Source organism: Oncorhynchus nerka, linkage group LG9b (genome assembly GCF_034236695.1).
Source record: "Oncorhynchus nerka isolate Pitt River linkage group LG9b, Oner_Uvic_2.0, whole genome shotgun sequence".
Classification (NCBI taxonomy): domain Eukaryota; kingdom Metazoa; phylum Chordata; class Actinopteri; order Salmoniformes; family Salmonidae; genus Oncorhynchus; species Oncorhynchus nerka.
In genome coordinates, this window is record NC_088424.1 from 11,215,196 (window position 1) to 11,241,956 (window position 26,761).

A 26,761-nucleotide genomic window follows, 5' to 3' on the forward strand; every position below is an offset into this window, starting at 1 on the left:
GGGATGTTAATTCTTCATTAATTCAGGAACCTGTAACGGTTTTCTTCTATCTCCTCCTCGGAAGAGGAGGTGTAGCAAGGATCGGACCAAAATGCAGCGTGGCTATTGCAATCCATGTTTATTTAATAATAAAGAAACACAAACTTTACAAAAAAAACAATAAACGTAATGTGAAAACCGAAACAGCCTAAACTGGTGCAAACTAACAACGAGGACACTAAGGACAGCCTATCTGGTGAATACACAAAGACAGGGACAATCACCCACGAAATACAACGCGAACTCAGGCTACCTAAATACGGTTCCCAATCCGAGACAACGAGAAGCACCTGACTCTTAATTGAGAACCGCCTCAGGCCCAGCCTAACAACACCCCTACTCAACCGCAATCCCACTAATACAAAACCCCAATACGAAATACAACACATAAACCCATGTCACACCCTGGCCTGACCAACTCTATAACTAAAACACAAAACACTATGACCAAGGCGTGACAGAACCCCCCCCCTAAGGTGCGGACTCCCGGACGCACCTCAAAACCATAGGGAGGGTCCGGGTGGGCGTCTGTCCATGGTGGCGGCTCCGGTTCGGGACGTGGACCCCACTTCATAAATGTCATAGTTCCTCTCCATCGCGTCCTGGGATTATCCACCCTCTCCGCCGACCATGACCTAATAGTCCTCACCCAGATCCCCACATAACTGGGGGGCATCTCGGGACAGAGGGGCATCTCGGGACAGAGGGGCAGCTCGGGACAGAGGGGCAGCTCGGGACAGGGGCAGCCCAGTACTGAGAGGAAGCCCAGTACTGAGAGGAGGCTCAGTACTGAGAGGAAGCTCAGTACTGAGATGAAGCTCAGGCAGGTAGTCGGCTCCGCTAAATCCTGGCTGGCTGGCAGAACTGGAAGATTCCGGTTGACCAGCAGATCTGGAAGATTCTGGTTGTCTGGCAGATCTGGAAGAGACTGGTTGTCTGGCAGATCTGGAAGAGACTGGTTGTCGGGCAGATCTGGCAGATCCTGGCAGCGCTGGGCAGACTGGCGACGCTGGGCAGACTGGCGACGCTGGGCAGACTGGGAGCACTGGCGGCACTGGGCAGACTGGGAGCACTGGTGGCGCTGGGCAGACTGGGAGCACTGGCGGCGCTGGGCAGACTGGCGACGCTGGGCAGACTGGCGACGCTGGGCAGTGTTTCTATTATTTAGGCTGTTTCATGTACTACCCTACAAAGGCAAAATGCAGTAACTATGCCAACAGTGAAACTGAGGGAAATAGCTTTACATTTTCATTGCTAGCCAGCCACATACGTTGTAGGTAGATAAGTGATAATGCACTGATGTATAATCTTATTATGAAGTAATTGTTATGCATATCAACCATGACCACCAATTTGCCTTGGTTTTTACTTGGATTTTGTAGTTACTATTTCACAAGCAATTTTCTCTGAAACAGAACATAATTGAACCAGGACACTTTGTCACAAGATAAAACAGAAACTACAAAGCCTGATTTCAGTATTGTTGGGCAGTTCACATGGGGAATTGGTCTGGAAATGCTAATGTTACTAATTGTGCTTTATGTTTTGCTACTGACATGTAACTGCTGTTCTGGAGAAATTACATTGCATGATGTAAAGTCTGTCCCCTTGGTCACTAGTATTATCTAATGGAGCACCATGCCCTGAATACATTGCCCTGAGTGGAAACCACTCTCATGGCTTGAGATTGCCCCTCATTATCACTGTTTGTGTTGGACTGACGCTCACGTGTGTTTGTGCGTTTGGACTATGACATTGACTGCAGTCAAGGCCATTCTTCACAGGGTGAGAACATAGACATTAGGATAATTTAGCGTCTCTGGTCTTTAACTAGTCAGTCGTGACATCCATAGATATACAATCCTAGATTCTCAGAATTTCCTTACCGTGGGGGAAAACACGGGGAATTTCTCAAAGACAGCAAACGAAAAAAAAAAAATTTACATGTTGCTTACAGCATGAGTGCATTTCACACTACTTTTGCATTTTAATTGGATTATAATGCTTGTATGAACTTAATATGTTTGTCATCATTGCCAGTCAACTGCATTATACTTTTTTTTTTAATCGCTTAAACTTCAACCAGTAAAATGCTCTTTGACTAGCTATGCTACGAGCCTGTCAATGAGCGTTAGCATTCTAGCTAACAACTGCTGCATCAATGATAGGTATTTTGCAACGATCATAAACAAATATAATCTTAGCGACTGTTCAAGTAATTATCAAGACAACTGTAAGCCTATGAGAACTGAACTATTGCACTGAAAAATGCTAAAAAAAACCCTGCTAGGGGTAATTGCAGGTTTTAACTAATTAAACAACAAAGAATATGATCTACATGATCGGTCTCTGTGTGTAAAATAGCAAGCGGTTAATGTGAACCTAACTCGCAGCTAAAAAATGTAAAGAAAGCAATCCAATGTTATTTGTTGCCTAGACTTTACTGCAAATGACACTTAATCCTTGAGAAAAAACAATACACTGGTATTGCAGTTAGCCATGACAGCCTTTATAATAGAACGCTTGTAACCACACACATCTATCACATACTGTAGAGGGAAAACATTAGTTCATAGATAGTAGTTAGTTCGTTAGCTGGTTAACATTTCACACAGATTGCCAGAGTCCAATAAGCAACTAAGTTATAACTTGAGGAACAGCAAGAAGTCGTATACCAGTTAATACTATAGATAATTGGTTAGGTTACTAACGTTAGATCATCTGATGTTGTAATGTTAGCTAGCTAACGTTAGCTGTCTGACTTTATTAGCAAGCTAATTTTCACACCATAAACTCAATTATTTTATCAGCTAAGTTGGCTAATATTGCTCAACATTTCTCTGGCTAGCTAACGAAGAATTCGATCCAGCGAGCAAGATACTTAACAATGCTAACAATACTTGTTCCACCACACTTTTCCCTCACCTCAAACTTTCCAAATGCCAGTGGCTTTTCGGTTACAGCTCATGAAGTATGCTTCATCACCGTCTCACCCCGTGTCGGTGGTCAGCTTCTCACCTACCTCTTTGCTTCTCACCTAAGTGGCAACCTCTTTGTTATCTTTCGGCTCTACACTTGTGGTGACATGTGTCACAGGGCCCATTGTCGATGAAGGGAAGGAGACAGGTTATTAAAGTCTCTGACAATGCCATGACTGGCAAAGGCTGCTTTCAGCTAGGGCCCATTGTCAAGTCTCTACAATGCCATGACTGTGTATCACAGCTTCAGCTGCAGTTGTGGTGCTGTGAAGCTTGTCGAGTTCGAAGTATCTGCTGTAGTAGTCCACTGTTACGATGTAGTCCTCATGTAGTCCTCATTGTTCCGGGTGAACAGATCGGTTGCCACGATCTGCAAGGGTTGGTCTGGGATACAGTGAGGTAACATTGGCTCTTTGGTGTTCGAGGGGCGTCTTTCAAGACATATGGTGCATTTACCAACAATGTCCTCTATTTGTTTGTACATTCCGGGCCAAAACAAAATGTCCCGTGCTCTCTGTTTGCACTTTTCCATGCCCATGTGTCCAGCATGGAACTTTGTCAAAATCTCTTCTCTGAGACTGGTAGGAATAATGATTTTCCCTCATTTGAAAATTATTCTGTTGATCTGTGATAGTTCATCACGGATGGTTCCATAATTCTGAGTCGCTGTGAGGGCATTTTCTCCTCTCCTCAGGCCATCTATCCTGTATGACTTTCCTCAGCTGTGTGAGTTGTGAGTCCTTTTCTGTTTCTGCTTGGATCTCCTTCAGTTTTGTGTCACTAACTGGTAAGTTGCTGTACACAGTGTGCACTTGCATATCCATGCCTTCACTGAGGCTGCTGTCTTTATAGGTAAGAAACTTCATGGAGAGTGTGTCCGCGACAGGGATGGCCTTGCCTGGACGGTGAGTGATTGTGAAGTCGTATTTTTGTAGTTGAAGGATCATTCTCTGTAGCCTTGGTGGGGCAGCGGCTAGTGGTTTCCTCACAATTGACTCAAGGGGCTTGTGGTCGGATTCCACAATGACTTAGCGTCCATATATGTACTGATGCAAACTTTTACATCCGAACAAAATGGGGTAGAGCTCCTTTTCGATTTGAGCGTAGTTGATTTCACAGTCTGTGAGAGATTTGGAAGCGTAGCCGATGGGCTTTCCTTCTTGCAGTAGCACTGCATCTAGTCCATACTTCGACACGTCCACTTAGAGTCTGAGCTCTTTGTCGGGGTAGTAGTAGGCAAGGATTGGTCCTGGTTCTCTCGTGATCAATTCCTTCACATTCTGGAAAGCAATGTTGTGTTGCTTGTCCCAGAGAAACTCACTGGACTGCTTTAGCAGTTGACGCAGGCGTGCATTAGCATTAGAGAGGCTGGGTGCGAACTTGGCTAAGTAGTTGACCATTTCAAGCACTGTTTCCAGCTCTGCACAGTTCTTTGGTGGCTCCATTTATTTTATGGTTGAGATCTTCTGTGGATCTGGTTTGATTCCAGTCGCTGTGAGAAGATGTCCGAAGTAGCTGACCTCTGTAGTGCCGACTGTGCTCTTCCCGGGGTTGAGCCGGACTCGTCTCTCGCGGGACCTTTGCAGCATCGCGCAGAGGTTTCGGTCGTGCTCCTCTTTGGATCGACCATAGACCAGGATGTCGTCCACAATGGCCACAACTCTGTCAAGGTCTTTGTACACTTGGTCGATTTTTCGCTGAAACTCGTCTTGGGCTGAGATAATTCCAAAAGGCAGGCGACGGAACCTGTAGCGTCCAAACGTTGTGTTGAATGTTGTGAGCTTAGATGACTCTTCTGTGAGCTTGGTAGCCCAGTAGCCTGATCTAGCGTCCATGACACTGAAGTAGTGTGCTCCCGCTAGCTTGTGTGTAATGTCATCTAGCGTCGGTAAAGGATAATGGGGGCGTTTGATAGCTTTGTTCAAGTCTCTTGGGTCGAGACATACTCGGAGCTTGCCTGTGTGTGATTTCTCCACCACCACTAACGCGTTTACCCAGTCAGTCGGTTCTGTAACCTTGGTGACTATGTCAGATTGCTCCATGCTCTCCAACTCTTTCTTCAGACGGGCACGGAGAGCAAGGGGAATCTTTCTCGGTTGGTAGACCACTTGGGTCAAGGTGAATGGTACATTCTCCTGGGAATAATCCTATTCCTGTAAAAACATCAGCAAACTCCTCCAGTAAATTGTCTGTCTCTACTGGTGCTGTCATTGATAAAAATAGCTTGATGAGGTCCATGTCTAAACATGCTTTAAGACCTAGCACTGCAGGTGCTCTAGTGTCAACAACATATCATGTCACTTTCCTTGTATTTGCATTTGAAAGTGCATGTGCCTTTTACTGGGAGCTGTTCACCATCATAACCAGTCAGTCTACGGGTGGTGGGCTGTAGCTCGCACTCAGATGTCAAGCTGTGGTACTTATTCAGAGGAATAATGTTTACTTGTGCACCAGTGTCTAGTTTGAACTTTAGCTCTGTGCCTTGTGTTCCTATGTCAATGTCAGCAAAGGCTTGCTCTGTCTCTGATATTTTAGTTTTCTGTGTCACTGAAACAATAAACAGTTCATGAGCGTTTGACTCTTTGATTGACATTTCATCTTCACTCACTGTGTGTACTGTTTTTCCTCTGTAAGCTCTGCACACTTTTGCAAAGTGATTCCATTTTCCACATTTAGTACACTGTTTGCCTTTAGCTGGGCAATTTCCTTGTTTGCCATGCACTTTGTATCCACAATATCCACATGTTTTGGGGCGTTTTGAGTCCTGCTGACGCGCTAGTGCTACCACGCAAAATGGTTTTCATATGAGCCTGTGCTAGCTCGTGAGATCTGGTTATGTCAAAAGCTTTGTCCAGCGTTACCTCAGACCCAACATTCAAAAGTTTCTCTCTCACTCGCGGTGAGTGTATTCCAAATACAATACGGTCCCTGACCATCTCATCCTTGTTTGCATAATCACAGTCTTTCACAAGCAGACGCAGCGCTGTCACAAATTGTTCGAAAGACTCGCTAGGCCCCTGTACTTTCTCATGGAATTTGTACCTAGCGAAAATCGTATTTGTCTTCGGCGCAACATATGCTTCAAAACGATCGTGATCGTAGTACGTTTTCAGTACCTTCGATTCAACCTCGGGAAGTGTCCATGTGTTGTAATTATCTCTCCCTTTTTCACCGATCCAGAGGAGCAAGTAGCTGCATTTTCCCTCTTCTCCTCTGTCCTTCAGAGGACCCGTGAACATTAGCTCCACATGCCGTTTGTTACGATCAACTAGGAGTGGTGGGTGGAATCAGGCAGAGAGCAGGGTTCAGTCTTTCTTTCAAATTTATTCCCCAGCGCAACAAAACAGTCACGCCAACACACAGGGCGTATATAAGTTGCCAGTCCAAACAACAGGACAAAATAGTCCGGAGAATAAATACACATATAACTCACACCATCAAACACAGAGTAACACAAACAAGCCCGCACAAATACCCAGCGGGCCTAGTGCCCTTCAATACCCTACAAACAAACCCTAATACAAAACAGGTGTACCCAATTACCCAATAACCCAAAACAAACGGAAAGGGAATCGATGGCAGCTAATAGGCCGGCGACGACGACCGCCGAGCACCGCCCAAACAGGAAGAGGCACCATCTTCGGCAAGGTTCGTGACACTGTTTGAACTTACGCCATGCATCGGGTAAGTTTGTAGACTCCCATTCGAGATGAAGGAACTCCAGAAAAATCCATCTTGTAAGACCTCTGACACCATGTCTTGTTTTGCACACTTTGTACAAAATAATTGTCACTATTTTGGTTAGGCCAGGGTGTGGGCATTCTGTCCTTTTTTCTATGTTTTGTATTTCTATGTCTTGGCCTGGTATGGTTCTCAATCAGGGACAGCTGTCTATCGTTGTCTCTGATTGAGAACCATACTTAGGTACCCTTTCCCCCACCTGATTTGTGGGAAGTTAACTTTGACTTTGTTTAGGGCACATCGTCTAAAGCTTCACGGTTTGGTTTTGTTCTTTGTTTTGTCAGCGTCATTTTTAAATAAAGAACATGTACGCTTACCATGCTGCACCTTGGTCCAGTCCTTCAGCCAGCCGTGACAATAATAAAATGCAGTACTACTGGATATTTCTTAATGTAGCTCTTTATTAGCTAGCTATAACTGGCATGTTCACGTATTGCCAACCAGGATCAAACTGACCATAACCTAACCATTTGGGGGGTCTTAACCAATCATAGCACAGTATGATATGGCGGTAAAATGCATCCAATTACAATTCAGTATGTTGACACATATGAATATTACACACTGTAAAGCACAATTTCTCCCCTTTCCAACAAAATAAATGACATGACCTAAACACTGCCCGTTTCTGCATAATTCAAGCAGGCAATGAGCCCCGTCGGGTGTTTTTAAAAATGGCGGGTGGGGAAGCGAAACTAATGCGGGTGAGAAGGAGAGATATCGTGTTGGAAAATTGCTTTTTTTCACTCGATCTGTCCAACTTATCACCTTATTGCCTCTAAAATGTAAATAAAACACTATAAAGAGTTTATATAATGTGTCATTACATACCTATTTGAAGGTTTGTCGCGAATTTGAATCGGGTTTTTAGGGCGGTGCTAAAGTGATCTTAGACGTAAACAGCGGCTTTGAGAATGATGATCGCATGCAATGATGACGCAAAAAATGACTAGGTATCCCCCCTTTACCACCGTCACTGTCCATTTCTTGTTTTTAAATGATGAGAGAAGTACTACACCTGGTGGAGAGAGATTGTGAGACAGAAATAGTTGCTTTATGCCTGCTGTACGTTACGACATGACACCTCTAGATGTAACGGAGGGTCCGTTTTTTCAACTTTTCTCAAATACTATAGGTCCATTACCATGCCTATCAACGCTTGAATAGAAACCTAGTTCACACCCCCGATTTTGAAGTCAACAACAGTCCCATTAGTTTTCTTTGTAGCCTTGTTTGAATGTTGCGGTTGCGCACATTTGTATGGAATGGGGTGAGTTTACGTTAAGTGGCAAACTGCCTTCAGGGACGCGCTGCTATAAAATCGCGTCCTCGCACTAGCTTGCGACTCTACGTCTTACAGGAACGCGCTCGCCGGCCAAGCACAGGCACTGTCGTGGATGCAAGAAGCATGCTCGTGCGGTAGAGTCGATTTCCGCGCTTATAAAGCCAGGGTCGTTATAATATAGTCGTTGCATAAGTGTTCAGCCACTTTGTTTCGGCAAGCCTAAACACTGTGTACGAAATAATAGCGGTTGACATGACTAACCCTTCCTCTGTCCCCCAAACTTACAATACTTGACTGAGAGACTTTAGTATTTCAAGTACAGATCAACTACAAAGACCAGGAAGCTGTTCGAAAAGGCTCATAATTAAGGGCAATGATTGGTAGATGGGTAACAATAGTTAATAATTATGTTGTGGATTATGTATTAAACCACATCCAAGATACAGTCGTCCTTCTGATCTGAGCTGCAGGACAGGAATGAAACTGCTCAGGATGTTACCATGAGGCCATTTGTAATTTTAAACAGCTACAGAGTTCAATGGCTGTGATGGAAGGAAACTGAGGATGGATCAACAACATTGTAGTGACTCCACAATAATGACCTAAATGACAGAGTGAAAGGAAGAATACAAATATATTCAAATTAAAAATATTCCAAAACATGTACACAACAAGGGACTAAAGTGATACTGCAAATCCAACACATCACTGAGTAACTGCCTCCTTATTTTCAAGCATGGTGGTGGCTGCATTATGGTATGGGTATGCTTGACATCAGCAAATACTGGGGAGTTTTTCAGGATGAAAAGAAATGGGGTGGAGCTAAGCACAGGCAAAATCCTAGAGGAAAACCTGCTTCAGTCTGCTTTACACTAGGGACTGGGAGAGGAATTCACCTTTGAATAACATACAACACAAGGCCAAATCTATACTGGAGTTGCTTACCAAGAAGACAGTGAATGTTCCTGAAAGGCCAAGTTACAGTTTTGACTTAAATCTGCTTGAAAATCTATGGTAAGACTTCAATTGCTGTCTAACCATGATCCCCGACATCTTGACAGAGCTTGAAGAATTTTTAAAAGAATAATGGGCAAATATTGCACAATCCAGGGGTGCAATTCTCTTATAGCCTTACCCAAGAAAACTCACAGCTGTATTTGATGCCCAAGGTGTTTCTAACATGGATTTACTGAAGCGGAGCTGAATACGTATGCAACGACTATTTTAGTTATTACATTTTTATTCATCATAAAAAATGCTAAAATTGTACTTCCACTTTGACATTAGAGTATTTTGTGTAGATTATCGACAAAAAAATTACAATTAAATCCATTTTAATCCCACTTTGTAACACAATAAAATGTGAAAAATCCATGGGGTCTATGGTAGGAAATGACAAGATTATGTTATAATACTGTTCATGCATTGAATAGCTTTGATGAGTCTCATCTGTGTCTGTGTGACTGAGTTGGGTCTCTGGGGCTTAATGCTGCCAATCAGCTGATGTACCTGGGAGGATGAATAGCTTTGATGAGTGCTCTCTCATCTGTGTCTGTGTGACTGAGTTGGGTCTCTGGGGCTTAATGCTGCCAATCAGCTGATGTACCTGGGAGGATGAATAGCTTTGATGAGTGCTCTCTCATCTGTGTGACTGAGTTGGGTCTCTGGGGCTTAATGCTGCCAATCAGCTGATGTACCTGGGAGGATGAATAGCTTTGATGAGTGCTCTCTCATCTGTGTCTGTGTGACTGAGTTGGGTCTCTGGGGCTTAATGCTGGCAATTGATTTATGATGGCTTGGTGATAGCCACCTATAGCATATAGCATTCCATTGAATGATTAGTGTCTGTGAAATGCTGGCCTGCCAGTGCTAGGTGAACCCTCCCTCCAGTTTCCCTCTCATGTGCAGATGAACACTGGACTTGTTGCATTAGTATCTGTGTGTTAAGGAGTGCGAAACTGAGAAGATAACTCTGTATAAACCAGCTGTAAATGACCTAGAGACATAAACCTGGCACAATGTAAGTCTTGCTGTCTGTTGCTTGATAGCACAATGTACCTTTGTATAATTCTACACATCTGTTGTTTGTCATGAACATCCAGGAGGATGTACTTTGCTATAAAGAGCTGTAGCCCAAATCTGCTTGCTGTGTTCTCAGCGAACATGTTCGGGTGGCCGTTGACCAAATCCATTATTGCAATTGTTAATCGATAATAAAGATTGCTTGTTTGAAGAAATAACAAAGCCTGTCTCTCTTGGTTAGAATTTCCACCACAGGTCTGAATGCATTTGCAAGGCACTGTATATGGTATGGTCTGTGATGACAGCAGTGTTTCCAATCAATGAAAAAAATAGGCCTGTCATATGTGAGTTGATATCTCATGTCAATGTCATACTGAGTCAAGTAAAGTCAGATCTATCTAAAGTGTTGGGTAACATCATTAAAAATGAATTATCGTGGAAATTCTACACCATGTCTTGGAAATTACCACTAGGGACACTCAAAGTCAATCATAAATGAATCATTGTTTACTATCAGCATGTTGGAGAGGTTCCAACAAACTTAATGCACCTTAGGAAACGTCTGTCAGAAGTTCTAACGAGGCAGTCCCATTTAATTATCTTATATACTGCAGACAAGTCATATTTGCATGATTTAGCTTATTCATAATTGATTAATCATGTGACTGACCAATACTGGTTCAAGCATGTGACAGACCAATACCTCACAGGGCTTTTTCTCTTTAACCTGAGACCTTGAAACTGAGATATCCCTTTCTCTAAAAAAGGTTCTGGGCATACTGCCAAATTGCAGACACTGATAGTGAGGATTTGTTCAATCAGTCACTTGCATTAACACAGAAATTGGGTTATAGAAAGCACAAACATAGAACATAAAAATTGGTAAATAGAAAAACACTAAAATAAACATTTTCAATCACAGAATCAAACTGATCCTCCTGATTCCTGCTTACAAGCAAAAACTAAAGCAGGAAGTACCAGTGACTCGCTCAATATGGAAGTGGTCAGATGACGCGGATGCTATGCTACAGGACTGTTTTGCTAGCACAGACTGGAATATGTTCCGGGATTCATCCAATGGCATTGAGGAATATACCACCTCAGTCATCGGCTTCATCAATAAGTGCATTGACGACGTCGTCCCCACAGTGATCGTACATACATATCCCAACCAGAAGCCATGGATTACGGGCAACATCTGCATCGAGCTAAAGGCTAGAGCTGCCGCTTTCAAGGAGTGGGACACTAATCCGGACGCTTATAAGAAATCCTGCTATGCCCTCAGACGAACCATCAAACAAGCAAAGCGTCAATACAGGATTAAGATTAAATCCTTCTACACCGGCACTGACGCTAGTCGGATGTGGCAGGGCTTGAAAGCTATTACAGACTACAAAGGGAAACCCAGACGCGAGCTTCCCAGTGACGCGAGCCTACCAAACGAGCCAAATGCGATTTATGCAAGCTTTGAGGCAAGCAACACTGAATCATGCAATAAAGCACCAGCTGTTCTGGACAACTGTGTTATAATGCTCTCGGTAGCTGATGTGAACAAGACCTTTAAACAGGTTAACATTCACAAAGCCACGGGCCAGATGGATTACCATGACGTGTACTCAAAGCATGCACGGACCAACTAGCAAGTGTCTTCACTGACATTTTCAACCTCTCCCTGACTGAGTCTGTAATACCTACAGTTGAAGTCAAAAGTTTACATACACCTTAGCCAAATACATTTAAACTCTTTATTTTTTTTTTTTTTACAATTCCTGACATTTAATCCTTGTAAAAATTCCCCTTCTTAGGTCAGTTAGGATCACCACTTTATTTTAAGAATGTGAAATGTCAGAATAATAGTAGGGAGAATGATATATTTCAGCTTTTATTTCTTTCATCACATTCCCAGTGGGTCAGAAGTTTACATACACTCAATTAGTATTTGGTTGCTTTGACTTTACATTATTTGTCTTTGGTTAAACGTTTGGGTAGCCTTCCACAGGCTTCGCACAATAAGTTAAGTGAATTTTGGCCCATTCCTCTTGACAGAATCAGGTTTGAAGGCCTCCTTGATCGCACACACTTTTTCAGTTCAGCCCACAAATTTTCTATATGAATGAAGTCAAGGCTTTGTGATGGCCACTCCAATACCTTGACTTTGCTGTCCTTAAGCCATTTTTCCACAACTTTGGAAGTATGCGTTGGGTCATTGTCCATTTGGAAGACCCATTTGCGACCAAGCTTTAACTTCCAGACTGATGTCTTGAGATGTTGCTTCAATATATCCACATAATTTTCCTGCCTCATCGTGCCATCTATTTTGTGAATTGCACCAGTCTCTCCTGCAGCAAAGCACCCCCACAACAAGATGCTGCCACCCCCGTGCTTCACAGTTGGGATGGTGTTCTTCGGCTTGCAAGCCTCCCCCTTTTTCCTCCAAACATAACGATGGTCATTATGGCCAAACAGTTCTATTTTTGTTTCATCAGACCAGAGGACATTTCTCCAAAAAGTATGATCTTTGTCCCCATGTGCAGTTGCAAACCATAGTCTGTTTTTTTATGGTGGTTTTGGAGCAGTGGCTTCTTCCTTGCTGAGCGGCCTTTCAGGTTATGTCGATATAGGACTCGTTTTACTATGGATATAGATACTTTTGTACCCGTTTCCTCCAGCATCTTCACAAGGTCGTTTGCTGTTGTTCTGGGATTGATTTGCACTTTTCGCACCAAAGTACGTTCATCTCCAGGAGACAGAACGCGTCTCCTTCCTTAGCGATATGACAGTTATTTGGTCCCATGGTGTTTATACTTGCATACTATTGTTTGTACAGATGAACGCAGTACCTTCAGGCATTTGGAAATTGCTCCCAAGGTTGAACCAGACTTGTGGAGGTCTACAATTTTTTCTTGGCTGATTTCTTTTGATTTTCCCATGATGTCAAGCAAAGAGGCACTGAGTTTGAAGGTAGGCCTTGAAATACATCCACAGATACACCTCAAATTGACTCAAATGATGTCAATTGGGCTATCAGAAGCTTCTAAAGCCATGACATCATTCTCTGGAATTTTCCAAGCTGTTTAAAGGCACAGTCAACTTAGTGTATGTAAACTTCTGACCCACTGGAATTGTGATATAGTGAGTTATAAGTGAAATAATCTGTCTGTAAACAATTGTTGGAAAAATAACTTGTGTCATGCACAAAGTAGATGTCCTATCTAACTTGCCAAAACTATAGTTTGTTAACAAGATATTTGTGGAGTGGTTGAAAAAACGAATTTTAATGACTCCAACCTGTGTATGTAAACTTCCGACTTCAACTGTCCATGTTTCAAGCAGTCCACCATAGTCCTTGTGCCCAAGGAAGCGTAGGTAACCTTCCTAAATGAATACCGCCCCACGTCGGTAGTCATCAAGTGCTTTTAAAGGCTGGTCATGGCTCACATCAACAGTGTCCTCCCGGATACCCTAGACCCACTCCAATTCGCATACCGCCCCAACAGATCCACGGGTGACGCATTCTCAATCACACTCCACACTGCCCTTTCCCACCTGGACAAAAAGAACACCTACTGTATGTAAGAATGATTTTCATTGACCACAGCTTATCGTTCAACACCATAGTGCCCACAAAGCTCATCACTAAGCTAAGGACCCTGGGACTAAACACCTCCCTCTGCAACTGGTTCCTGGACAACCGCACGGCAAGCGGTCAAATATAAAATACATTTTGATTTGTTTAACACTTTTTAGGTTACTACATGATTCCATGTGTTATTTCATAGTTTTGAAGTCTTCCTTATTATTCTTCAATGTAGAAAATAGTAAAAATAAAGAACAACCCTTGAATGAGTAGGTGTGTCCTGGTACTGTATAACCTTGTCCGCATTTTCGAAACGTAGGTCATTGTCAGATTTTAAATAGCTGCTGTAGACAAGTGTCTATACGCAAATGTCTTTCGGCACGTGTCATGTTTCACACTGTGTTTAACACAGAGTGAGTCTGTGTGTGTGTCCCTTATTGTCGAGTCATCTCCTACGGTCACATGCTTGTCAGAGGGCTAGAGGAGAAAGACTAACCGATGGGGGATTGAATTTGGGGGAGGGTTTGAAACATTAGTTGGTGCTCAATGGTTGCGAGTGTAGAGTGTGCATTTGCCAGGGTGAGTGTGTGCGTGTATGTTAAGGGGAGAGCCAAGACAGGAATACAGAACTAACCACAATCTCCCTCACTCTCTTTTGCGCTGCCTCTCTCTTCATCCCTTACACACACGCTCTCTCCCTCTCTCTCACAAACAGATGCACACACTCCCTCTTCTCGGTGTTCTCTCCCTCTCACTGCCTTTCTGAATTCAGTGGGATTTGACTCGGTCACTACGATGTTTGCTGTTGCTGGAAGCTCTCTGCAGTGAGCACGCTGAGGTAAGCTCTGTCACTCTCTCTCACACACCTTGGTCACGTCGTCTGCTGCGAGCTCATAGACACACCGTTCAGACTTCACTCACTTTATACTCTGTCTTTTGAAGTGTTGTACGTTATACAGTAGCACTGTCTAGTGGGGATTCGCGCCAGTTATGCTCGTTGTTATGCTGCGGTTGAGACTCCATGCTGTAGGCCTACCTACACTTACTGGGAGAGTTGCTGGGATAAGAGCATCCATTGTATAAGAGCATCCACTTAAATTATTTCAAAGTAGGTGTTGCCTCTTTTAGCTCCTCTCCCTTAAACTCTGCTGTCTTTCTCAAGTTTGGGTTTCGGTGTCCCTTGTGAAGAAGAAATATCCTCTCTCCTTTGTAAATGGAAGCCTCTAAGAAGCGGTTGTAATGTTATCATGTCACACACTGTAGCGCGACACAGAGGAGGTTTTGTTAGAGTTTTGTCTTACCACTGTGTGTGTGTGAGGAAAGGGGGTTGTGGATTCCTATCTGTTGAGTGACGTGAAAGCAGAAGAAAAAACGGCAAGTGTTACTGACTTTTTTTATGACTGTTTCCTGTTGGATGGTAAAACAGATTTCTCTCAATTTTGTGCCTATGAGCACTAGCTGAGTAACTTAAGTCTGCGTCACTACTCACTCAGCAGGTCACTACCATACAGCTGTGAACACACAACATAAGATGAAATATGTCCCGATGTTTCCATGTAGGATTTGCCGTGAGGCACTTCCTGTCTCTTTCTTTTCAATACATTTTCCCCCTCTCCCTTTATTTTTCTCATTCTTTGAGAAGAGAGGAATGATAAGGTCTTGAGTTAGAGATGGTATCTATCTCATGACATCCACTATTTTGGAGAGATCAACATTACCGCTTTGTGAAGCAAAGGGAAATCTTTATGAATGATAATGACCAGTTAAACCTCTAGTAACTCCCCATCCCGGGTCCGGGAGCGTAATCATCGACTGACACTAATTAGCATAACGCAACGGACATAAATATTCCTAGAAAATATTCCTATTCATGAAAATCACAAGTGAAATATATTGAGACACAGCTTAGCCTTTTGTTAATCACCTTGTCATCTCAGATTTTCAAAATATGCTTTACAGCCAAAGCTAGACAAGCATTTGTGTAAGTTTATCGATAGCCTAGCATAGCATTTTGTCCAGCTAGCAGCAGGTAACTTGGTCACGGAAATCAGAAAAGCAATCAAATTAAATCGTTTACCTTTGATGAGCTTCGGATGTTTTCACTCATGAGACTCCCAGTTAGATAGCCAATGTTCCTTTTTTCCAAAAATATTATTTTTTTAGGCGAAATAGCTCCGTTTGTTCTTCACGTTTGGCTGAGAAATCGACCGGAAGTCACGAAAACGCCGAAAAATATTCCAAATTAGCTCCATAATATCGACAGAAACATGGCAAACGTTGTTTATAATCAATCCTCAAGGTGTTTTTCAAATATCTATTTGATAATATATCCACCGGGACAATTGGTTTTTCAGTAGGACCGATTGGAATAATGGCTACCTCTGTATTTTATGCGAGAATCACTCTGAGAGCCATCAGGTGACCACTTGCGCAATGTAGCAGCTTACGGGTATTCTTCAACATAAATGCGTAAAACTACGTTACAATGCTGTAGACACCTTGGGGAATACGGAGAAAAAGTAATCTGGTTGATAGCCCATTCACTGCTCAATAGGGACACATTGGAACGCAGAGCTTTCAAAAGATGAGTCACTTCCGGATTGGATTTTTCTCAGGCTTTCGCCTGCAATATCAGTTCTGTTATACTCACAGACAATATTTTTTACAGTTTTGGAAACTTTAGAGTGTTGTCTATCCTAAGCTGTCAATTATATGCATATTCTAGCATCTTGTCCTGACAAAATATCCCATTTCCTATGGGAACGTTATTTTTCCAAAAATGAAAATACTGCCCCCTAGTCACAAAAGGATAACGGATCATAATTATTAGCTTATTTTCATTTTCTCTAATTTTACAAAGTTAATCTTGCCGTTATAGAATATGCTTAAACTTAGATATTTGTGTGTGACCTAGGCCCGTATTCCAAAAGCATATTAGAGTAGGAGTGCTGATCTAGGATCAGGTCCCCCGTTCATTTAATTATGATCTAAAAAAAACAACTTCTACTCTGAGACACTTTAAGAATACAGGCCTAAGTCACACAAACCAAAAATCGAATTTTAAGCATAGTCTATAAAGGCAAGATTAACTTAATATGGGCCCTGATGAAGATCCATCTTGGATAGAAACATTGTTGCAAAATTGGTGGTAGAGGAATAGCCCATGGGTCTTTATGTGCCTCTACCTTATCATGGCAATTTGTTTACCTTGGCATGTCTAGTGTCTTGCTGCTCTTGTGGGTCCCTAATACTCAAAAAGAACACTGCATTGCACAACCATAATAATACAACCTTGGTGCTGCTAGTTAACCACTTTGCCAGCAGGCAATAATTTACTTCTCCAGCCACTGTTCAGTACTGGACGTATGCAGCTGGTGCAGTCACTGGCTGTTCAAGTGGCATAAGTGGCTCAGGATGATTCTGCATTCTTTCCATCACTGAGTGCTCAGCCAAACTGAAAGTCAACGGAGGGGCATAGCAACTACAGCGCGTGTGTGTTCGCACCTGCTTTTGTTTTTGGCCAAGGCATGGCATGTTCACACCGATTATGTGTCCCAAATGGCGTCCTATTCCCTATATAATGCACTACTTTTGACCAGAGCCCTGTGAGCCCTCGTCAAAAGTAGTGCACTATATAAGGAATAGGATGCCATTTGGTGCGCTATCCAAGTAAATCTAGAGGGCACGCCAGGCCGGTCAGCTAGCTCTGATCAACTTTTGACCAAACTAGGCATTGTCAATTACCCAAGATGGTGGGAATGACGTGTACTGCAGACCTTATGAGGTCATGACCTCTATTCCACATGCACTAGTGGTTGCAGACGCTATTGAAAACTCTATTTTGACAGGAAATGGTGTAGACCAGGGAAACACTTTGAATGAACGAAATTAAAGCCCCAAGATACTTTCTGAGACTGGTTCTTATCTGCAACTATCAAAGCAGTTATGCTTTTCAATCCATTGAAGGAAATGTTGCTTGCTCACAATCCGATAGTCTGCCCCAGAGTGCGTGAATATCAGATGTGGTTTGCTGCTGAGTCACTGTCCTCTGTTACCTTGAGTCATACCGGTAAACGAGAGGAGCTGGGGAGACGAGAGCAGAAAACAATTATTTAGCAGTTTTCCATTTCCACTTCTCTGATGTAACCTACTCAGGTGTCATACATACTGAAATATATATGGTAGTTGAATATATAAGCTGATGTACTAGCTGATGTTCAAAAATAAGAAGGGGGTTTGCACACAACAGTTTGGACCATTTTTGTGTTAGAATCACCCTTACATTTTTTACTCCATTATTAATTGGTTGTATTCACCAACTAGACTACTTGCTTTTTCTAAGTTTAAGGACAATTCCACAATAATGGAATTACGCTTTGACTCAGATTTGTATGCCAAACAAAAACCATTGATTTCAAAGTTTAACAAACTGTACAACTCTATGAACAATATACACAACATTTCACAAAAACAGATTTACTGGAAGAACTGTGCAGATGCGACCATGTTTAAATATCTTATTAAGATTCAATGATTTCAGGAGAAAGAATGGGGTGTCAGCTATGACATAACACCTTGAGTTTGAACACAAATATTTTGGTTATTGAACAACAGTAGGTGAAGTGGATTTATGTCTGGTAATGGAATTACATCATGGGTCCCTGAGCTGCACTATAGAGAAATGCATAATTATGGATATTAATATCATTCTTTTGTGAAACATAAACATCTATGATTGGTTCAGATTTGGTCCGGCCAGGGCAGATTGATCAAATGTCAACTACTTTTCAACGTCCATGGACGATCGGTGTTCAGTGTGTGAGGATGCTTGTTACAGTAAATGGAAAGAGGGTAGGTGGTATGTGTCATGGTAGGTGTCAGTAAGAGCCGGGAGAGGTGGCATTAACTGGAGAGGAAAGAGAGAGGGAGCAGCAGAGAGAGCGAGAAAGGGAGAGTGAGAGGGAGGGGTTTTCCAGACTGTTTTAACAGCCTTGCTTTGACCACCAGAAGACAGAAAGAGAAAAGAAAGTTACGAGCTGAACATAACAGTATGCCAGTGGAAGGGAGGACACTAACAGGTGGCCCAACTGTGGTTTGTGACTGCTATGATTTCCCATTGCAGCCATTTCAATTGCAGTAATCCTGTTAGATTCTTCTATAATTCTGTTACCAATTAGGTAACAGGATTACGAGTTATAATCATGTAATAATTCATAAAGAAACTTGATATCAGTCAAACCACTAACTAGGTCTACTTGTTACTTCTGTGAACTTTAATTATCCTCCCTCATGAGGGAGAGAAATTAGAAAATATCTTACAGATATGTGGGGTTTTGGTAACGGAATTACAAGGCAGTGTTTCTTAAACGTGCAGAAGGCAAATCATTTATCCAAAACTAAATCTAATTGTTGTTGATATTAGTTGGCAGGGGTCTTAACTTCAACATGATTATTTTTAATGTATTTCTAATACCTTTTAAGACTATTTCAAAGCCTGAAAATGCATATATGCCTTCATTTCTCAAAAATATAGCCAGACTCTTAGCTTTCATTTGACACCCAATTTGACATGCTACTATGAACTCTACGATGGTGCTCGTGGATCCTTTTAGATGGAAATGCCCTTAAGTGCAACGTTACCTGCTTTCTTCAAGCTGATATACAGTACCAGTCAGAAGTTTGGTCACATCTACTCATTCAAGGGTTTTTCTTAATTTTTTACTATTTTCTACACTGTAAAATAATAGTGAAGACATCAAAACTATGGAATAACACATATGGAATCATGTAGTAACCAAAAAAAGTGTTAAACAAATCGAAATATATTTTATATTTGAGATTCTACAAAGTAGCCACCCTTTGCCTTGATGACAGCTTTGCACAATTGGCATTCTCTCAACCAGCTTCACCTGGAATGCTTTTCCAACAGTCTTGAAGGAGTTCCCACATATGCTGAGCACTTGTTGGCTGCTTTTCCTTCACTCTGCCATCCAACTCATCCCAAACCATCTCAATTGGGTTGAGGTCGGGTGATTGTGGAGGCCAGGTCATCTGATGCAGCACTTCATCACCCTCCTTCTTGGTCAAATAGCCCATACACAGCCTGAAGGTGTGTTTTGAGTCATTGTCCTATTGAAAAAAAAAAAGATAGTCCCACTAAGCACAAACCAGATGGGATGGCGTATTGCTGCAGAATGCTGTGGTAGCCATGCTGGTTAGGTGTGTCTTGAATTCTAAATAAATCACGGACAGTGTCACCAGCAAAGCAGCCCCACGCCATCACACCTCCTCCTCCATGCGTCACGGTGGGAACAACACATGCAGAGATAATCCGTTCAACTACTCTGCGTCTCCCAAAGACACGGCGGTTGGAACCAAAAATATCAACTTCGGACTCATCAGACCAAAGGACAGATTTCCACTGGTCTAATGTCCATTGCTTGTGTTTCTTGGGCCAAGCAAGTCTCTTCTTATTGGCATCCTTTAGTAGTGGTTTCTTTGCAGAAATTGGACCATGAAGGCCTGATTCATGCAGTCTCCTCTTAACAGTTGATGTTGAGATGTTACTTGGACTCTGTGAAGCATTTATTTGGGCTGCGATTTCTGAGTCTGGTAACTCTAATGAACTTATCCCCTGCTGTAGAGGTAACTCTGGGTCCTCCTTTCCTGTGGCAGTCCTCATGAGAGCCTGTTTCATCATAGAGCTTGATGATTTTTGCCACTGCAGTTGAAGAAACGTTCAAAGTTCTTGAAATGTTCCTCATTGACTGACCTTCATGTCTTAAAGTAATGATGGATTGTCATTTCTCTTTGCTCATTTGAGCTGTTCTTGCCATAATATGGACTTGGTCTTTAACCAAATAGGGCTATATTCTGTATACCACCCCTACCTTGTCACAACACAACTGATGTTGTAAAGAAAGAAATAAAGAAAAACACTTGAATGTGTAACTGTCTCCAAACTTTTGACTGGTACTGTATGGCAGGGCAGGGCAGATTGACCAGCAATAGGGTTAACCCACTTTGTAGGAATTGCAACGTGGCTCATATTTATTTATTTTTATTTCACCTTTATTTAACCAGGTAGGCAAGTTGAGAACAAGTTCTCATTTACAATTGCGACCTGGCCAAGATAAAGCAAAGCAGGTCGACACATACAACAACACAGTGTTACACATGGAGTAAAACAAACATACAGTCAATAATACAGTAGAAAAATAAGTCTATATACGATGTGAGCAAATGAGGTGAGAACGGAGGTAAAGGCAAAAAAAATGCCATGGTGGCAAAGTAAACACAATATAGCAAGTAAAACACTGGAATGGTAGATTTGCAGTGGAAGAATATAGCGAGGATCACTACAGTATGTACTTTGAAAAGAGTGAAGTAAGGAAGTAAATGAACTGTAAGGAAAAAAAACACAGTGCACTCATAGCTATGACCTGAAAGAAGAAGGTCCGTCCTCTTGCGTTTCATGCCCTAAGGTCTACAGTAGAGTAGCGCCTGGCCTACCACATATCTACCCGTAACTTTCCCAAAACCGTATGGTCCGTTTTGGACCGTTCTAAAACTTTTATCGGGCCTGAACAAAAAATATTAGTTAAGGTCTTCGATCCAATCGCTCACGAGTCACATGTTAACAATCACACTAATCTTTTCACGCAAACATTTTAAACCCTGTAATCCCTAGTGGGTTTCCGAACGCTGACCTTGTAGCCTTTTAATAATCGTCCCACCACCTGCAGGTCCACCACAGATTTACTTTAACATATCACCGACCACTAAAACAACGACAACAAAGGCAAGAGTAGGTACGGCACCGTAATCTCCCATATGCCTCTTGCCTTTCTCATTGTTGGCTGGCGAGTCATTGTTGCTGTTTTTCCACTAAGCGCTTTGACATGATTAAGCCCTTTGAATCGATGAGGGGTGTGGTGCTGGGGAAGAGGGTCGTCACCAAAGAGAACCATGGTCCCTTTGTGTCGACGTCTGCTCTCTAGGGTTTATACAGTCAAAAATGGAAGTCAGAGATTTCACTTCAGTAAATGCTGACGTGTAGTATGGTAATTTGTGTAGTTTTAGGCTTAGTGCATTTTTTTGTGACCTCACGATCCTGTCTAAAATAACAGCTATTTTCAGTGGATTTTGAAAAGGTGTAAATAATCCCTGCTGTGCGGATGATAAATTAGAAGCTTTGTGTATTGATATGGAATGCTAATAAGGCATTTCCTGCTGGAACTACTTGTGCTTCTTATTTGGTGTTCTTCTAACTGTTTTTGTCCTAGGAGAAGTATCGATTTGATATCAGGGAGAGATGGGTCATGATTGAGTCATCAGATGGATCTCTTCCACTTTAATGAAATGAAGGTTGAACTGAAAGAACCAATAACGTAATCAGAGACACACACACACAGCTACTGCTTCTATATCTGGAAGTAATATTGAAATTTATGAGGTCCCCTAATTGCTCTCTTACATGTGCCCTATGTATATAAAATAGATTTGATTTGATTTGTATATCTTTTTGTCTGTCTGTGTGTGTCTGCCTGCTTCTGTGTCCTTTGAGGGCTTTCAGCGTCACAAGTTTCACCATAAGATGGACCACCAAAGACGAAACCATACCTCAAGCAACATTTTGTAGTGAGGGATGACAAAATCTCAACATAAATCTCTAATGAACTCCCCTGTGACCTCACATGATTCAGCACTATCTGTACTGTAGATCCACAATTCCCACTCCCACTCAAATGTAATATGATTATCACATATTATACATATGCGTAATATGAGTATCGTATCATTCCCAACCACACCAAGCACAAAAAAGGGTTCCAGGTAGAACCCTTTTTGGTTTCAGGTAGAACTCTTTTGGGATCCATTTAGAACCCTCTGTGGAAAGGGTTCTTCTACATGGAACCCAAAAGGGTTCTACCTGGAACCTAAAGGAGTTATTCAAAGGGTTCTCATATGAGGACAGTCGAAGAAATCTTTTTGGTTCTTTTTTTCCTAAGAGTTCATGAAGTGTCATAGGATACCTCTAATGAACATCATCCATCCCATTCCTCCTCTTCAGTTTGTGGCTGGAAATCAGAGGGAGGGTGTTGGGCGTTTTCTGAAGGCGGTGACATTGCAGCAGTGACCTTGTTGATGTAAACCACACTGACAGTCTCGTCCTGCTTTGGCGAGACTGGGGATGAGGAGAGGAAGCACCCTGTAGACTATTGAGATGCATCAATGGAAATCAGAGGGAGATATGGGTCCCATTTTGATTATACGAAAGTGAGAGAAAATGAAACTTCTTTATTTTAATATGCCTCTATGTAAATGTATACATTAGAAATGTATATCCTTATTTTCAAATGTTAAACAAGACCAACATACTGTCAATACTTGGTCATGTTTTACATATAATCACAAAAATGATAGGGAAAATGCTGCGCATGTCAATTCACTCACTGAAATGGTTTGGGCTAGTGATTAGGGTGATTTCCAAGTGGACTCGGCCTACACAGCATGGCAACTAGAGCAACTAGAGCTTCCAATTTTGTGAGGAACACTTACCGATACTGACATATCTGCCGATATACGGTTTTACAGTGGGGAAATGAAAGTGTCATTTTCCCACACTGAATTCTCTGAAATTGCCATCCAAAAGAGCAGTTGTCCAATAACCATGCTTCAAATGTTGATTTCATACATTGTGAAAATGACATGAGAATGGCCACAAGTGTTCAGATTAACCCTTTAAATATATATATATTTATAGAATATCAGTTATCGGTTGAATTGATAATATAGGTGAACTGATATATCGGTCAGGTTCTAATGGCAACCCCACTATCTGACCACAACCAGAACACAATCTGGCAACCCTGACCCTCAAACCCTGCATTCAGATGTTCTGATGTCATTGAAGGGAATACTTCAAGATATTCTCTAAATATGTTATCTAAATACCAGGTAGCAATCTGGCAACCCTGACCCTTACCCTCAACCCTGACCCTCGCTGCTTCTTAAAAAGAATACAGACTCATAATAACTGTAAATGATATTCTCTGTAGACAAACACTATCCACTATCAGAGAAGCTCTCAGCTGTTTATGGGACAAACACTAGCCACTATCAGAGAAGCTCTCAGCTGTTTATGGGACAAACACCATCCACTATCAGAGAAGCTCTCAGCTGTTTATGGGACAAACACCATCCACTATCAGAGAAGCTCTCAGCTGTTTATGGGACAAACACTATCCACTATCAGAGAAGCTCTCAGCTGTTTATGGGACAAACACCATCCACTATCAGAGAAGCTCTCAGCTGTTTATGGGACAAACACCATCCACTATCAGAGAAGCTCTCAGCTGTTTATGGGACAAACACCATCCACTATCAGAGAAGCTCTCAGCTGTTTATGGGACAAACACCATCCACTATCAGAGAAGCTCTCAGCTGTTTATGGGACAAACACTATCCACTATCAGAGAAGCTCTCAGCTGTTTATGGGACAAACACCATCCACTATCAGAGAAGCTCTCAGCTGTTTATGGGACAAACACTATCCACTATCAGAGAAGCTCTCAGCTGTTTATGGGACAAACACCATCCATTATCAGAGAAGCTCTCAGCTGCTTATGGGTGTTTATGTATGATGTTATCATAAACACCCGGGTCGGCTTTCCGCCTGAACACTGTTAGCCCACTGAGTTAAGTCTTATGCATTTGCTCGGAGATGTAATTTAAGTCTTCAGGTCTCAGGCAAGGTTACTTATCACGCAAACCAGGTGACCACTAATAGACCTTGGTAACACCAGCTGTGTTACAAGACACTGCCTGATCAGCTGAGTTGATTTGCTCGCTTGGAAAAAAAGTGTATTAAAAAAAAGGGGGGGTTTTCCACCCTAAATTGGATGTTGTGGTCTTGCCAAGGTGGGTACATCATAATCTCCTCTGAACCCTTCAGGACACAGCAATTCTTAGCAGTGTTTTCATGATGAAGCTATCACCAATGTTTTCATTAAACTCAGAGCTACAGTAGAGAAATGGATTGCTTTTGTTATTTGCCGCTGTGTTGGCCCCATTCAGAATCACACAATACTGTAAGCTTGTTGTTCACTCACAAGGGATTGTCCATATGGTTAGGGCCAGGACTTTTTCCTGCTCTGGTGATGTTGTGGCCCTAAATGTGTAAACGGCGTCATGACAATGGCGTTGCCTATGTCGTTATTATGGACGTATAATCATCATGTAGAACGTACAATGAAATCACTAACCAAAAGATTATTTGGGTGATTGACGTAACATTTGACCCAATTTACCAATAGTCACTTGACTAAGACCAACAATACCATTCCTGTCCTTTTCGCAGGTTATGCTACCCAAAAGTCCTCCGTTGAGTAAGAAAGAGAGTGAAAAGGGCTAAGGACTGCTTCGCAACATACTGCCCTGACCTTGTGATCCGCAACGGAGCCATGAACAACCCTAAGGATGCCAGCGACACCAATGTCGCCACCAACACTATGGCCACAGCCACCTCAGCTGTGAGTTTAAACCTTACATCTATTTACTGTACATGAGTTATTCTAAACACAGGTTCTATACACACAAAATTAGATATTTATTGCTGTATTTATTTTTGAAAACATTTTTTAAACTTATTAGTCAGGTAATGCTTATATCCGTGGTTCTGTGGTTGCCATGGCGCTGTGAAGAAGCCTACCCACATTTAAAAAAAATACCATTGTGTGTACTATGGTAGGAATACTAGAGTATTCACTGTAATGTTTTTACAGACTTTACTGCTGGTGTTTTTGCAGACTGAAGTCCGACAAAAAACGTCAGTGAATACTGTTGTATTTACAATATAAATATTGTAGTAAATTTGTTTAGTATATACTATAGTAGTATACTGTATTATTTACTGTAGGTATTGTGTACATTACTGTAGTATTTTTAATAAAGTGTTTTGTTTTATTATCTTTAACATAGAAGTGTGAAGCTTTCTCCTTGAGGAAACCTAGTAGAGAAATACAAATATTCCATAACCTGTAGGTTGGTAGGACTGGGTTCTGAACAGAGAGTTCAGGGCTTCTTCTCTTTTTTTATAATCACAGGGAACACAATATGGTCTATACTTGACATGTAGGTTTCTCACTTTACGGTCGGCACAAATTGGGATGTGGAGGATGGGAATGGGCAGGGTATATGCTAATTACATTTCTATTTACTATAGTAAAAAAAATGTCCTTGCTGACGTTTACTAGTGTTTCTTTTGTGAATAATAATGTAGAATTTACTATAGTATACTACAAAATTCTATACTAAGTACTGAACATGATCGAGGGATACTACAGGGTGTAGTATTGTATACTACAGAAGTCTATAGTAAGTACTGTGATATTCTATAGTAAACTAGTATTTCTTTATGTGGTATATATCATTAAATAATATCCCGATATGTAATTGTATCTGTAAATACTGTACATATAATTTAAGTGTTTTTTGTTGCATTTAACAACAATGTACAAAAACCTGTTTTGAGTTGATTTATAATATCTTGTGGTGACCTATGTAGTTGCAGAACTGACGATGGCAAGTTTACTTGGCTTGGTTAGCTATGGCTTGGTTAGCTATAGCTATCTAGCTGGCATATGTAATTTGAATGATGCATCAATACAGAACCAGCTTTTTGTTCCACCTGCCCTGGCTTCTGGAAGGATTTGTACTGTGGTGTGAGGCGACGACAGAGGCTCGCCTCGTAGAAGACTGTTCCTGATTACGAGGCCAAACTGGGGTGGTCTCTTGGGCGATGGTGCCGAAGCGTCATCCAGGTTGGTGCTACACATTCGGTGGTGGATGTTCCAGGCTACCTAGATAGGAGTAGCTGTGAACTTCCGAGAGAGATGCCTGATGGAGAGCTCCGGGCCTGCCTGTCTGACGTTTCTTCTTCCCTGGCTGTACCATCAATGCCACCTCCACTCAAGCTACTCCTTTACTGAACTGCTCCCATGAACTGCCAGCCCCCTGAATTTGTTTTTATTTTGAGATTCTGGATGAAAAGCACTATATAAAATACATATTATTATTATTATTATATTGCACCAGAGGAAGCTGTAAAGCCTATTT

General features: G+C 41.9%; 1 protein-coding gene across 3 annotated transcripts in view; it reads left to right on the top strand.

Annotated features, from left to right (window-relative positions):
- The first annotated feature begins 14,138 nt into the window (after positions 1-14,138).
- Positions 14,139-26,761, top strand: part of LOC115114089 (anion exchange protein 2-like) — a 69,684-nt gene continuing 57,061 nt past the window's right edge. For 2 of the 3 annotated variants that reach the window (XM_065013326.1, XM_065013327.1), the window contains exons 1-2: positions 14,140-14,480; positions 25,005-25,176. In XM_065013326.1, coding sequence (XP_064869398.1) covers positions 25,108-25,176 — 69 coding nt within the window. In that variant the 5' untranslated portion in view covers positions 14,140-14,480; positions 25,005-25,107. Of the gene's footprint in view, positions 14,481-25,004; positions 25,177-26,761 lie in introns of all 3 variants that reach the window. The other variant, XM_029642052.2, reaches the window with a different exon arrangement.